The sequence below is a fragment of the Pseudorca crassidens genome, chromosome 14 (assembly GCF_039906515.1).
Source record: "Pseudorca crassidens isolate mPseCra1 chromosome 14, mPseCra1.hap1, whole genome shotgun sequence".
Taxonomy (NCBI): Eukaryota; Metazoa; Chordata; class Mammalia; order Artiodactyla; family Delphinidae; genus Pseudorca; species Pseudorca crassidens.
Genome location: NC_090309.1, coordinates 57,083,944 through 57,100,084, shown reverse-complemented (window position 1 = coordinate 57,100,084; position 16,141 = coordinate 57,083,944). Strand labels below are relative to the sequence as shown.

Genomic DNA, 16,141 nt, shown 5'->3' with positions numbered 1-16,141 from the left:
TATGCTATGCTTCCCACTAGCTATCTATTTTACAATTGATAGTGTATATATGTCCATGCCACTCTCTCACTTTGTCCCAGCTTACCCTTCCCCTTCCCCGTGTCCTCTAGCCCATTCTCTACGTCCGAGTCTTTATTCCTGTCCAGTCCCTAGGTTCTTTAGAACAATTTTTAATTTTTGTAGATTCCATATATATGTGTGTGTTAGCATATGGTATTTGTTTTGTCTCTTTCTGACTTACTTCATTCTGTATGACAGTCTCTAGGTCCATCCGATACCTCATTACAAATAACTCAATTTCGTTTCTTTTTATGGCGGAGTAATATTCCATTGTATATATGTGCCACATCTTCTTCACCCATTCATATGTTGATGGACACTTAGGTTGCTTCCATGTCCTGGCTATTGTAAATAGAGCTGCAATGAACATTGTGGTACATGACTCTTTTCGAATTAGGGTTTTCTCAGGGTATATGCCCAGTAGTGGGATTGCTGGGTCATATGGTAGTTCTATTTTTAGTTTGTTAAAGGAATCTCCATACTGTTCTCCATAGTGGCTGTATCAATTTACATTCCCACCAACAGTGCAAAAGGGTTCTCTTTTCTCCACATCTTCTCCAGCATTTATTGTTTGTAGATTTTCTGATGATGGCCATTCTGACTGGTGTGAGGTGATACCTCATTGTAGTTTTGATTTGCACTTCTCTAATGATTAGTGATGGTGAGCATCCTTTCATGTGTTTGTTGGCAGTCTGTACATCTTCTTTGGAGAAATGTCTATTTAGGTTGTCTGCCCGTTTTTGGATTGGGTTGTTTGTTCTTTTGATATTGAGCTGTATGAGCTGCTTGTAAATTTTGGAGATTAATCCTTTGTCAGTTGCTTCATTTGCAAATATTTTCTCCCATTCTGAGGGTTGTCTTTTCGTCTTGTTTATGGTTTCCTTTGCTGTGCAAAAGCTTTTGAGTTTCATTAGGTCCCATTTGTTTATTTTTGGTTTTATTTCCATTTCTCTAGGAGGTAGGTCAAAAAGGATCTTGCTGTGATTTATGTCAGAGTGTTCTGCCTATGTTTTCCCCTAGGAGTTTTACAGTGTCTGGCCTTACATTTAGGTCTTTAATCCATTTTGAGTTTATTTTTGTGTATGGTGTTAGGGAGTGTTCTAATTTCATTCTTTTACATGTAGCTGTCCAGTTTTCCCAGAATGTTATTCTATAACAGATTTCAAGTCCAGCACTGGTTCCGCAACTCAGGCTACCTTAAGAGAAGTTCCAAAGCACTAGAAGGAATATGTACAACCCAGCTTGAAGGAAAAAAGCACAGAAATACTATTCACCAAGAGTATTTACTTCTCTTTAATGTTTATTCAAAATTGTTTTAGGTTTCTTAAAAATCTGTATATCTAGAAATTTATCACCTACCTTATATTGCTGTAAAGATACAGAAGGGTGCTGTCTGGTTAACTCATTCTCTGGTTCATGTTTGGATTTACTTTGTTCCAGTTTATAAAGTACCTGAGAACTTTCCTGTATCCTACAAAACAACTTTGAGAAGAAGAAAAATGAAGCATACATAAGCCACATTAACCTTAAACATCAGCTTAAAAGGCAAAGGAAGAACTTTCTAAATTCTTTAGACTAAAACGTCAGGCAAGGGGAATACTGGTTTTTAAACTCAACAGAAAATTAACCTTTACATTTTAAAAACCAAAAACCAAATATTACTGCAAATCAGAATCCACAGTCATAAAGCCACAGTTCTATTTCCTTTAGGTCAGCATGAACCTAAAGATGATATACTCACTTCTACTCTCTACTCACTCTTCACCCTAGAAGTGTATCAGGTGATTAATTCAAGCTGAATTATTCAATAATGACTATTTCTTGAGGCACTTACAGGAACAATAAAAATACAAAGACATCCTTCCTCCTCTTACTAAAGTTTTCTTAAAATACCTTATACCCTGAAAACTCCAGTGCTAGATTTTTTTTTTCCTTTCAAAAAAAGAGTTCAAGGCTGACTTATTACACCAAAGTGAAAGGACTTTTCACTCTGGATTTTAACCCCAAATATGAACTTTATGGAATCACAGAACAAAGCGTTCACAGAAGGGCCATGAAGAGCTGTGGTACTCCAATCCCATGACCCTTATTCCCACACTCTCCTCGGATCTGGGCTCTTTTTAAAAATAATTCCAGAGGAAAGTTCACCACTTTCCTACACTTTCTGAGGAGAAATTTTACCTTTTTAAGAAGAGAACAAATCTGTTGCCGCACTCCTGGAGACTGACTGTTAAGATTGTATGTGATAAAGAACTGAATGCACTCCATTTCTTCTGTGGAAACAATTTCTGTGCTTCGATTACTTTCACAAAGCAAGCCTAACGTATCGATCCGTACCTAAAATACACCAAGCAATGAAATGTTAATTTTTCAATGAAATAAGCAAAGCCTAAACCACTTGACGGGTTTAATTATTTACACAGGCTACCAAAGGTGGGGGGGGGAGGGAAGGTAAATCTCAGTTTACCCATGTGTACTTCAGAAAGGTTCCATAATCCCAAAGTTCCTGTGGTTATTTCCTATAAAATTATTTTATTAAATGTGTAAATTGGGTATTTTATTAAAGTCAAAAATCTTAGAGATTCTTATTCCACAGTAATGCTCAACTTCATTCTTTTTTCTCAGTGACCACTCTGCCCCAGGACCACATCATCTCACTCTCCAATTACTGTCTTGAACATCTCACTGGTTTCTTTTTGCTCCCACTCTGGAAACTCATATCTGTTTCCATTTATGCCACTTCCTGGCTGAAGGCAGAGTGGCTCTGCTTCCCAGTTACCAACTGGATAAAATCTGAAGTCTTCAACCAAGCACTGGAGGCTTCTATAAAATGGACAAAATACTCCACTCCTGCCAAACGATGTCTTTAGTCACCCTTCAGCCCTTGTTTACTGTGTCCTTCCATTTTGAGTAGGCGCCAGTGCTTCCCCTCCTCAGATCACATTTATCACTTTCCTACTCAACCACCATCTATACTCAGATCAATCTCTTCTAACTTCCCCAGTCTTTATGCATAAAGGTACACTTGTACCTGCATTGTCTTTTAAGAGTTTCCAGTTGTCTTAGGCAGGTTTCCTTATTCTCTCAACTAAACTTTAAGCAGCCTGAGTGCAATGTCTATACTCTTCCCTTTCTATTCATCCTTCTTATGGAGCCCTTAAAACAGTGCTGGGCATAATGTAGGGGCTTCTATATCGCACTGTTAAATGAATCAGGGATCTACCGCATGTATGAATTCCCAGTTATTCTGTTTACTTACTTGGCAGTGCTGATGAATTAAGCCTTGCTTTATTCTTGCACTGGACACAAGGTCCCTCCAGGCATCAGTTGCAGACTGAAGATGTCCATGAGCTCTAGCTGTTCGTAGACAAGCCATCAAAGCTCCCAGAGCCCCTCTGCTGTCATAAGACCCTAAGGATGGAAAAGATTACTCTTGGTTCAAAACACAGTAACAAAGACCACCACTGTGCTATTTAAAAACTACAAAATTCACATGTTTCCAGTTAACATTTCAAGAAACAAAAATCATATTTTAAGCTAAATTCTAACATGAATTAGTGTTTCTATTATAAAATCATTATTGAAAAGGATTTAATAGTTCTTAAATCAATAATTTCAGTAAGCATAATCCACTTATTGTTAACTTAAAAAAATCATAATTTTTGGCTAATATTTTTACCTTTCCCTTGACAGAAAATAGACCATCACGTCAATCAGGAAAAAAATCAAGTGAAGAAATATTTATCTTTTTTTTTTTTTTTTTTTTGTGGTACGCGGGCCTCTCACTGTTGTGGCCTCTCCCGTTGCGGAGCACAGGCTCCGGACGCGCAGGCTCAGCGGCCATGGCTCACGGACCCAGTCGCTCCGCGGCACGTGGGATCTTCCTGGACCGGGGTATGAACCCGTGTCCCCTGCATCGGCAGGCAGACTCTCAACCACTGCGCCACCAGGGAAGCCCATGAAGCAATATTTAAAACAATAAAAATAACTAAAATGACTTTCAGCCGAAAATAGGAAAAACACTTCAGTGGCTAAAGACCATTATTTCTCTAAAAACAAACACTGAACCTATCTGTATATTTTGGAGTTACTGTTTCTTCTTAGCAAAGGAGATAAAAGGGGGATCACAAAGAACCTGATGCTTTCAGAGTCCAGGACATCAGCCGTTACTAAGGGGACAGGGAGCTCTGGCTCACAGGACATCTTGATTTAAAATAAAGACTGCCTAGCTTCAGAACAGATTCATGGATCCTCAGCTTTAGACGGCTTCTCAAAAATGCAAGGATGATTATTGTTAAAAATTATAAGTAAGGCTCATTTTTGTGCACAGGAATCAAATTTTCCAGCTATCTCATGGTTATTCTTTGAAGGATTGAAAGATTTTAACTTAAATTTTAGTTAGAAATACTCTTAAAATGTGGTGGAGGGTACCATATTCCTGCTTTGTTAAACAGAATATGATAATTTTAAGATTTACATGAGGAGTCAGGATCATCGTTTTATATCTTAATTACTAAATTATGCTTCAATGCAGTGATTCTTTCAAGGTTACTGAGTTTCAGTGGGATGTTTATGCTTATTCTAAATGACCAGAGAGAGCTGTTTCCTGGGGTCATGCTTCTAAATTTTTTATCTCTTTCCCAGAGACAAATACTTGCTACTGCCAATTTACCTGTCTTTAACCTTGCCTAAAACAACTTTTAATTACTATTTCAATCACTTGAATAAGCAAATTATATAAAACACACAAACGTTTACTCCAGTCTGACAACCAAATAATAAAAACTTGGTAAAATGAATTAAAACCTAGTAATAAAGGAAACCTCATAATCATAACTTAGCCTGTAGAAATGACTTCAGCCAAAAAACTCTATTCAGCTAGGTAGAGGAACATTCGTTTCAACCCAAAATTTCTATATTTAATATCCTCCTTTACTATTAACAGAAATGATAATATTTAAATTTGCCTAGGTACCTAAAGTTAAGCATCCTAACTAGAAATTACTAAAACAAAAAAAAATCATTTTCTTACCAGTTTTAGCATCAGCAGAAGTCTGAAGAATCTTTACCATGTAGCTTAAGCTTTCAGGGTTGCAATTCAATAATTTTGGCAAGTAATAATCAATCACGTAAGATTTTTGATCCAGATTTCCTTCACACAGTATAAACAGGAGAGGAGAAACCCAAGTCTCATGCCACTTGTCAATCCAAGTGCTGTCAACAGCCTGGGATTTCAAACAACTCTTATGACTTTTAAACATGGTTTCCAAGAGGTCACTTGCATAAGGCACCAAGGACTGGTCCCCCATCACCTCTAAGATTTGCGATGGAATAGTTTTAGCTAATGCCAAAATATGTTCAATTCCTATGTAATCTACTAAACAACCAAGGCATGTGTACTTTCCTTTACTATGCCATTCCAATCGCAGAAGACTCTCAGTCAGTTGAAAAATGAAACCATCAGCAGCCAAATCTGAACCTGACTCTTGCAGGGCAAGCTGGTGCATTTGGAGAATATTTCTGAATATGGTTTTGGTTTGGTGTCTCAAAGCATCCAATGGATGTTCCCAGTGGGTATAGACATATTCCAAAAGTCTCCTAACCACATCTGAATTCCCATTCAGACGGTCCTTTAGGCTTGGGGAACTTGATTCAAGGACTTGTATAGCTGAATTAGTCCAAGATGCCAAAATTCTAGACAGAAACATTTCCAGAGTTGACTCCTTGATCCTGAAGAAAAATAAGTCATATTATTTTATACTGACTAGTAAAAGGAATTTCATTTTATAATCACTCAGACTTTAAAAATATCAATACAAAATATAAAGAATGATCAGAAAATTGAATCATTATTAAATTTACAACAAAAAATTACAAAGCCAAAACAGATCTCAAATTTGCATATGAATCTTTCCATTTCGTAAAAACTAATCCATAAAAGGACACAGGGAAACTTTTGCAGGTGATGGAAATGTTCATTATTTTGACTGAGATGCATCTTTCACAGGTGTTTTAAAATATACTGAGGGGCTAGGGAATATTAGTGGGAATGGGGCTTCTTTCTGGGGTAATGAAAATATTCTAAAGTTGACTGTGGTGATAGCTGCACAACGCTGTAAATATACATACTAAAAAAAATTGAACTACATGCTTTAAATAGGTGAATTATATGGTATGTAAATTATATCTCAATAAACCGTTATAAAATAAACAATGAAGAATAATTTTTTAATTACTTTAAAATATGCACAACTTATATCAAAAAAACACAAAATACAATCCAGTGAAGTCAGAAGACCTCATTACATTTCTGGCTTAGGTGCTTAAAAGCAATATGCTATTAGGTAAGCATTTACTTTTTTAAGCTTCACTTTACCCATTCAACAGATTAGATTTCCTATCCTATCTATCAGACATGTGAGGATCACACTGAACTACCTATGCTGAAGTTATTCGTAAACTCTAAAGCATTATATGTATAGAAGTGCTTATAATTTTTTTTAAATGCTTGCATTATCTAATGCAAGACTGAAGGTTAAAATTAATTTTACAAGTGTTCGCTACAGGTTAACCTGCACCAATAATTTCTCTCTCTCTCTCCCATCATCCCATCTTCTCCTGTTCTACTTTCATACCCACTTCAGTCCCTACACATATCTCCCTTTTAATTTAAGGTTATCCTAACCACTTTTTTTTTTTTTTTTTTTTTGTGGTACGCGGGCATCTCACTGTTGTGGCCTCTCTTGTTGCAGAGCACAGGCTCCGCACGCACAGGCTCAGCAGCCATGGCTCACGAGCCCAGCCGCTCCATGGCACGTGGGATCCTCCCGGACCGGGGCACGAACCCGTGTCCCCTGCATCGGCAGGCAGACTCCCAACCACTGCACCACCGGGGAAGCCCTATCCTGACCACTTTTCATTGAATTACTAAGTAAGCCAGCTCAGCTGCCATCTTTTAAATGTCTGACAAGCAAAGCAAAATATGAGACAAAACTCACTGTGAACTCAAGGTGAACAGAACATGCACAGTATCCAAGAGCAGTGCCTCCCCACTGGGGCCCATCCTCCCATCCTGCCAATCCAACATGGTGAGTGTCCCCTGACACAGGAATAAGAGAGCTGACTGGGAGACATCAGCACCACAAAGGCTCCTGCAGCAGTTCGAAAGCCACTCGGGGATGCTGGTGTGGTCCACTGAACGGAGAAGCAAACTACTAATCTGGAAAAATATGACAGAGCTGATACACATAAAGCTTCTAAAACTTTCCAGATATCCCAAAACATAAATCCAAAATTCTCTTTTCCCTGAAATGTCCTAGGAAAAACACTGAATCTAAAGGTGAAAAACCCACAAGTGTTAAAATTATTATATCAAGAGGAAAAAAATTGAATCTAAATACATGAACCATTTTGCTGGTTTGAATGTACTGGGAGAGCACAACACATTGCCACCTGCAGGTGGATGAGATTATTAACTAATGCTTTTTTAGAGGTGATTTGAGAAATTAAAATTTTTAACTTTATCCAATGATAATTACTTTGTGTGAGCTCATAAAACAGTATACATCTATTTTGTATAAAGCCATTTTGCTCTTAGTAAAGAACTAAAATAAGTTCCTAGATAAAACAGTAAGGAACAAAAAAACTGCTAGTACTAAATACAAGAACTGTATTATCAACTTACACCTTCCATACAATCAAATTCCCTGAACAATTGATTCTAGTACAATATTTGGGTTATTCTTAATAAAGATAACATTTATCAAAAAGTTATTACTGTATATATCTATACATTAATCTCTAATTTTAATAACACAAATATCTTTTACAATACTGAGAGATGGAACTGAACAAACAACACTAGAAAAAAACAAGGATATACACCCCAAAATGTTGATAATGATTATCTTTGTGAGACAGATTTACAGGTGACTATTATTGTCTTCTTTCTGCTTTATCCAAATTTTTGGAAGTCACTTATTATAAGGGAAAAAAGTTACCAGAAATATTCTGACTATGCAAAAAACTTTTTTAAATTCACTTCTTTAAAAAAACTTTTTCTAATTAATTATTTTTGGTTGCGTTGGGTCTTCATTGCTGCGTGCAGGCTTTCTCTAGTTGCGACGAGCAGGGGCTACTGTTCGCTGTGGTACGCAGTCTTCTCATTACAGTGGCTTCTAGTTGCACAGAATGGGCTCTAGGCGCATGGGCTTCAGTAGTTGTGGCATGAGGGCTCAGTAATTGTGGCTTGCAGGCTCTGGCGCACGGCTTAGTTGCTCCACAGCATGTGGGATCTTCCCGAACCAGGGATCGAACCCGTGCCCCCTGCATTGGCAGGCGGATTCTTAACCACTGCACCACCAGGACGTCCCTAAAAATATTTTTTAAAACATGTGTTGGGACTTCCCTGGTAGTCCAGTGGTTGAGACGTTGCCTTCCAATGCAGGGAGTGTGGGTTTGATCCCTGGTTGGGAGCTGGGATCTGCATGTCTCGAGGCCAAAAGACCAAAAAAACATAGAACAGAAGCAGTATTGTGGCAAATTCAATAAAGACTTTAAAAAATGGTCCACATCTAAAAACTCTTAAAAAGAAAAATGTGTCTGGGCTTCCCTGGTGGCGCAGTGGTTGAGAGTCTGCCTGCCGATGCAGGGGACGCGGGTTCGTGCCCCGGTCCGGGAAGATCCCATGTGCCGCGGAGCGGCTGGGCCTGTGAGCCATGGCTGCTGAGCCTGCGCGTCTGGAGCCTGTGCTCCGCAATGGGAGAGGCCACAATAGTGAGAGGCCTGCGTACCGTGAAAAAAAAAAAAAAAAAAAAAGAAAGAAAAACGTGTCTAACTATCAATAAAGTACAATTCTAAAAAGGAGATGGACTTACCAAATCAGGAATCTTTTCAGGTGGATGAAACATAGCCTTAATAAAAAGAATAACAGCTAATCCAGATGTACTCTGAATCGTCTGTAAGAGGTCATCTATTTGGCAAAAAAGTAGAAAGCATGTATTAAATGATGATGGATACTGTGGTACAGTAGAAAGAGCAGATGCCGTGGTGTCAGACAGTCCTGGGTGCAATTTCTAGCCTGACCACTTCCTAGGTGGATAGGCCTTGATTAAGTTATTTAACTTCCCAGGGATTCAGCTTTCTCTTCTGTAAAATGGGAAAAATATAACTCCTACCTGACACAGTTGTTGTAAGGTTGAAATAAATGAACATAAAGGCTTTTATGCCCAGCACACAAATAATCAATGTGATTCCTTCCTTTCTCCTCTAACATCCACTCTCTCTTCCTCTCCATCTACTCCCTCCCAGCACATCTAGCAGCAATACCTCCTATTCCCTCCCTTCCACTGATGCCTCTGCATCCCAATCCCCATGATACATTACTTTTTCTTAAAGTGATTTCAGGGCTTGTGTAAAGAGTCCACATCAGTACTAATTACAAACTTGGCTCTCACTGGCACTGTACCCAATGTAACCAAACAATCCTGGCTTACTATCTTCTTTTTGTTTTCTATTAGCCTCTGGTTTGTGAGAAAGTAAACAAAATAATACAGTGAATTATTCACTTTGGGGTAAGAATTATGAATACCTACTATAAGCTATCTTCCAAAAATCTGTTCTGCCCTTTATCCCTGTTAACGAACTATGACTCTGGGAGATCCACGTGCCCAGCCAAAGACACGATATCTGTTTCCTCAATCTTCCTTGTAACTAAAGGTACCATATGAGGATTCAGGCCGATGGGATGTAAGCAGAAATCTTTTGGCTATTTTTGTTCTTCCAGATTAAAGGTAAAGATGCAACTGGTCTTCCTTCCTGCCCTGAACACAGCCAGGGGGTCTGGAGACAAAGCAGTCATATAGTAACCACGAAACAACAAACATATGGATGAAAGCCAACATGCTGAAGACGGCACAGCAGAAAAGCAGAAATGTTTGGGTCCCAGACTGCCTACAGTAGTTCTGGATCACCTGCCTCTGAATTTATCCTTATGTGGGGAGGCACATTTAATTAAATCCCTGAAGTTCAGCTTTCTGTTACTTACAGCTAAGCACTTTACTGATACATGAAGCTTTAAAATCCTAGGGAAGAACAGCATTGATTAGGGGCCATCAACTTTTCAGAAATGAGGTTGCCTCACATTAAATTCATGTCTTCTCTGTATTTCACTGAAGTCTTTTTTTTTTAGATTTATAAATTCCTCTTTTAAAATGTAAATATCTTCTGCAAACATGTCTGTAAATTATGCCTTAATAAAAGGAACTTTATTTTCCTTTTAATACTTATCTGAGATCCTAGGCAAAGGAAGGAAGGCAGGAAGGAAGGAATGAAGAGAGGGGGAGACAGAGAGAGAGAGAAAGGAAAGAAGGCAGGAAGGAAGGAAGGAAGGAAGGAAAGGAGAGGAAAGAAAAGAAATAGTAACGAGACAATATAGTTAGGACTCTCACTCGTTACCAGGGTTAAGAACATATAAACAATGAGATACTATTTTTTTCCCAACAGCCTAGCAAAATCAGAGTCAGTTACTGTTTTTTTACAAGCAAGAGCTCTGAACAGATCCTATTAATGTTTTTTTAATTAAGTTAATATTCATACATATATTACCATATAGAATAGGAGGTAAAGGATGAAAAGGTAATACAGCTTTTTATGTAGATACTTATATGTTTAGTATAACATTTTTGCTAATCTTATTGTAATATAACACACAGATACAGAAAACATCCAAAGCAAATGTAAAGCTTAATGAATTATTAGAAGGTTAACACCCTTGTACCCACCATCCAAGGCCTGGCCACCCAGCCCAGAGGGCTCATCCACATGCCTCACCCCGATCACAAGCTCCTCTCTCTCACCCTGACTAAGCATTATCCTGACTTTCACAGTAATGACTGCCTTATTATTTTTAAATAGTTTCATTAATCAAATGTGCATCCCTAGACACTATAGTCTCGCCCATTTAAAATTTTTTTGATATGTCCTTTAATCTACAGGTGCCCCTTCCGTCCTTTTTATTATAATTTCTGTTGAAGAACTCTGTCCTTTTAACCTGCAGAGTTTCCCATGATCTGGATGTTTACTCCTAGTGTGGTTCAACACTTTCTTCTGTCCTCTGTAATTCCTGCAAAATGGCAGGTGACCTAGAGACGGGGTCAGTCTCAAGTTCAGTTCCTCTGGGAACTACAAGTGGTAAAAGCAAGACTCAAAAGTAAGAGGCACGTGTTGTCTGGTTGTCTGTTTCTGTAATGTTAGCAGCTGTTGATGCCTAATGCCTACCTCAAGTCACTGGGGGTAACAAAATGGTGATATTCTAATTCTAGCATTTCATTTTAACTCCTTAGTTGAAACACTTTTATAAAAAGACACTTCCTCTCCTTGATAAGCCAGTAGATTGCCTCACATTTGTCTGTTTACAAAGTAAACCTTACATCCAGGGGAACAAAGAGCAACCACGACCAGCAGAAGACTTTGCAGAACCCTCTAATTTTGCGCATTGTGAAGTTTTTCAATGCATGTATGAAAATGTAGAAAGATATAAAAGAAATAAATTAGGAGAGACTACTTGGTGCTGTACTGCCACTCCTACTGTATTTTTACACTTTTTGGCAGCATTAAATATTTTTACTAAATAGACAAAAAAAAAAAAAAAGGCACTTCCTCTCATTACCTACTTGGTTTCGTGGTGGTACAGTTCATATGGATAGAAGCAACATGAGATATAAGGAGGAATAATGACCAGCCCGACAATGACCACTGTCATTTTCTGAAGGTAACACCTGCTGCTAAGGAGAAATGCATGGGTTACACTAATCTTTCCAGATCGTACCTCCAAATTTGGAAATTTCTCAAGAACTTTCTTTTGCTTTTTAAAATCTGTGGCTTTTCAACTCTAAGATTGTTGGGTTTTCTTCTTTGTATACAATACACACATGCACACACACATACACACATTTAGAAAAGTCCTTCAATGTTATCCCTTGTTGAACTGTAATCCAGAACCTTTCGCCACTTTGAGGGGCTGGGGGAGAGGAAGTTCTATATTTCAGTTAAGTATCAAATATTTCATACCATTAGTAGCAAAGTGATTGACACTCAATTGTAATCATCATTTGTATGTCTTATACTTACCATCGCTTAAAAACTTGGTAAAGATACTCAGCAATCCACACATACTTTGCCATGTAGGAGAACTCTTCAAATGAAGTCTCTGGAAACCTTGTACTTTCTGTACTAACATCACTGAAACTCTAATGCCTACCAACAAGTCATTCATCAACTGAGTTTGAACAATATGATTTCCAGCCAATTTTCTACAACAAAGAAAAGAAATTATTACAAAAGAAAAGTCAAATTAAAATGTCACCTTTTCTATCTCTCTCCAAAATAATCCCTCAATCAAAGGGCCAAAATCAATTTTAGATTATAATCAACATTTATGCCTCTCTTCCATTCCCATAAATATTCCAGTTATGCAGACATTTATTGCAAACTTCCAACACTCTTAACTTACCTCAAAATTCTCCCATTTTCTCAGCTAATGACTAACTTCACTTCTTCTTTTTAGAGTAAAAATAATGAATCAGGAATAAATGGTACAGTCACTGTGGAAAACAGTATGGAGTTTCCCAAGCAAACTAAAAATAGAATTACCATATGATCCAGCAATCCCACTCCTGGGCAGTTATCCAGACAAAACTATAATTCAAAAAGATACATGCACCCATATGTTCATAGCAGCACTACTCACAATAGCCAAGACATGAAAACATCCTAAATGTCCACCGACAGATGAATGGATAAAGAACATGTGGTACATATATATATAACGGACTACTATTCAGCCATAAAAAAAGAACAAAATGCCATTTGCAGCAACATGGATGCAACTAGAGATTATCATACTAAGTGAAGGAAGTCAGAAAGAGAAAGACAAATACATATGCTATCACTTACATGTAGAATCTAAAATATGACACAAATGAACGTATCCATGAAACAGAAACAGAATCACGGACATAGAGAAAAGATTGGTGGTTGCCAAGCGGGGACGGGGAGTGGAGGAGGGATGGATTGGGAGTTTGGCATTAGCAGATACAAACTGGTATATATAGAAGGGATAAACAACAGGTCCTACTGTATAGCACAGGGAACTATATTCGATATCCTATGATAAACCATAATAGAAAAGAATGTGTGTGTATATATATATATATATATATATATATATATATGTATAACTGAGTCACCTTGCTGTGCAGCAGTAATTAACACAACGTTGTAAATCAACTATACTTCAATTAAAAAAAAAAGAATAAATGACATAATTTCTAAATCTGAACACTCCCTAACCTTGTAACTTCCTTGATCCGGCTTCCAAGATGCCAGGCGCCCTTAGGTTTTTCTCCTACTTCACTATTGTTGAGCCTTCTCAGACACCTTGGCTAGTTCATCTTCTTCTCCCTTATGTCTTTATGTGAGCTCACCGCAACCCAGTCTTTACTTCTTCTGTCCACCTAATTCATTCCCTTGATGCTGAGCTCATCTAGCTCATAAGCTTAAAATTATAGTCTATATGCTGACAACTCCCCAATTTTCATCTCCAGCCCAGACTTCTTTTTCCAATTCCAGGCTTGTGTGTGCAACTTCCTACTCAACATCTTCACCTGGATGTCTGACAGACATCTCAAACTACGTGAACTTATCCACAACTCCACACCAGCTCCACCTGCTAGGATCTCTATTCTACAAAAACTTGGCAGTCATCCTTGACTCCTCTCTCACTCGTCCCATCTGTAAGAAAATCCTGTTGGTTCTACCTTCAAAATGTATCTAGAATCAGACCACCTCCACTGCTACTCCTGGCCTGAGCCACTCTCATCTCTCCCTTGCATTACTATTACTGCAATAGCCTCCTAACTGGTCTCCCAGCTTCTATCCTTGCTCTTCTCAGTCTATTCTCAACATAGCAGAACACAAGAGCAATGATAATATTAAAACAAAAGTCAGGGAAGACAGTTTGGGGACTCGCTCCTCAAAAAGTTAAACATAGAATTACTATATGATCCAGCAATTCTACTCCTAAGTATATACCCAAAGGAACTGACAGTAGAGACTCAAGCAGATACTGGTATACCAATGTTTATAGCAGCATTATTCACATTAGCCAAAAGGCAGAAACAACCCAAATGTCCATCAACAGATGAATGGATAAACAGAATGTGGCCTATATATAAAATGGAATATTCTGCCATTAAAAGGAGTGAAATTGACACATGCTACAACATAGATTAACCCTTAAAACATTATAAGTAGGGGCTTCCCTGGTGGCGCAGTGGTTAAGCATCTGCCTGCTGATGCAGGGGACACGGGTTCGAGCCCTGGTCTGGGAAGATCCCACATGCCGCAGAGCAACTGGGCCCGTGAGCCACAACTACTGAGCCTGCGCGTCTGGAGCCTGTCCTCCGCAACAAGAGAGGCCGCGACAGTGAGAGGCCCGCGCACCGCGATGAAGAGTGGCCCCGCTCATCGCAACTGGAGAAAAGCCTCGCACAAAAAAAAACGAAGACCCAACACAGGCAAAAATAAATAAATAAATAAAAGAATGTTCACAATTTAAAAAAAAAAAAAAAACATTATAAGTAAAATAAGCCAGACACAAAAGGACAAACATTGTATTCCGCTTATTCGAGTTTATCTAGAATATGCAAATTCAAAGAGACATAAAGTAGCATAGAGGTTACCAGGGGTTGTGGGTAAAACAACAATATATAAAAGGACAGTGAATTTTCTTTTGGATGCATTGAATTTGAGGCACCCTGTAAAACAACCAGGAGACAACTGCTACATGAGTCTACCACTCAAGGAAAAGATCTAACTTGGAGTGATGCCTGGGAATCCTAAGTATAGAGATGGTAGCTGACACCAAAGAAGTGGATGATATTAAGCAGTCAGAACAAACAGAATGAAAAGGACAGAACTCATATTTAAGAGATGAGCAGAAGAAGAAGAGCCTAGAAGGAAACAGAGAAGGAGCTCCTGGTAAGGTAAAAGGAGACTTGGGCTAAAGATGGCACAAAGATATTACTTCTACTTTCCCCCAGAACCTCCCTAAACCAACAACCAAGGGATTTAAAACGTAAAAAGACATAAATACACTAGGGCAACAAAAGACAATAATACTAAAATTTTAGGAGCAGATGGATGAGTGATAACTGACTTAGCAGAATCAAGAAAGGTGAATCCTAAGTCAGAGAACAAGCCCAGAGCAACCCGATTTGCAGCCCCCAAAGACTAAGAAATTGTTGGCACCAGTTGCTCCTTGATGTGGAGCTAAATGTCGGTATGAAAACAGGAAGAGTGGCTACGCTCTGAGAATGACAACTGTGGATCATACCTCCAAGCTAGTAAACAACTGTTTTACGTCCAGAGAAGGTAAAACAGTAAGTGTCTGGACAGGAAGACAACACACACACCTAAAGCAGTGATGCCATATTGCAAACAGGAGAATTAGGAAAATATATGCACAATAAATGCTAAATGCCAAGATCTCAGCTTTCTTCCCTCACTCAGCAACCAGAATATTAAGCCAATGGTTTGAAAGATTCTTCCATAGCAAATCCACTACCCATGCAAAAAGGCCTAAAGATACTGGCATCAAGCGTTCCCCCAAAGAAACAGCCCAGCTAGACTAGCCTACAATAAAGCCTGCAATCAACCCCAACCATACGTACAGAGATCCAAATCAACTCTCAGGGCCCCAATCTTAAATAAGTGCTCAGCCAAGGATCACCACACTTCCAAGGAAAGCTTCTAGCAACAAATACAGTGACCAAAACCAGCAAACAGAAAAAAAGCAGGTTGGAAGAAATAGAGACCCATGTAAAGATAAGAAAACTTAAAAAAAAAACCTTATTATTAATATCCTCAGAGAGATAACAGAGCATATTTCATCCACAAAATAAAAACAGGATGCTATGAAAAAGGAACACTCCAGTAGAGGAAAAAGCTCTTCCCTTTCTCATTTATTCTCATAATAATTTATTGGATCTTTTAAAATTAAATATTAAACCTCAAGAAAATA

The 16,141-nt window shown here is 38.4% G+C and overlaps 1 protein-coding gene across 4 annotated transcripts in view; it reads right to left on the bottom strand.

Annotated features, from left to right (window-relative positions):
• THADA (THADA armadillo repeat containing) overlaps window positions 1-16,141 on the bottom strand; it is a 314,473-nt gene that overhangs the window by 285,054 nt on the left and 13,278 nt on the right. For all 4 annotated transcript variants that reach the window (XM_067703121.1, XM_067703123.1, XM_067703125.1 and 1 more), the window contains 7 exons: window positions 12,190-12,371; window positions 8,937-9,031; window positions 7,059-7,279; window positions 5,093-5,790; window positions 3,320-3,471; window positions 2,242-2,397; window positions 1,420-1,542 (listed from right to left, as the gene is read on the bottom strand). In XM_067703121.1, coding sequence (XP_067559222.1) covers window positions 1,420-1,542; window positions 2,242-2,397; window positions 3,320-3,471; window positions 5,093-5,790; window positions 7,059-7,279; window positions 8,937-9,031; window positions 12,190-12,371 — 1,627 coding nt within the window. The remainder of the gene's footprint in view (window positions 1-1,419; window positions 1,543-2,241; window positions 2,398-3,319; window positions 3,472-5,092; window positions 5,791-7,058; window positions 7,280-8,936; window positions 9,032-12,189; window positions 12,372-16,141) is intronic.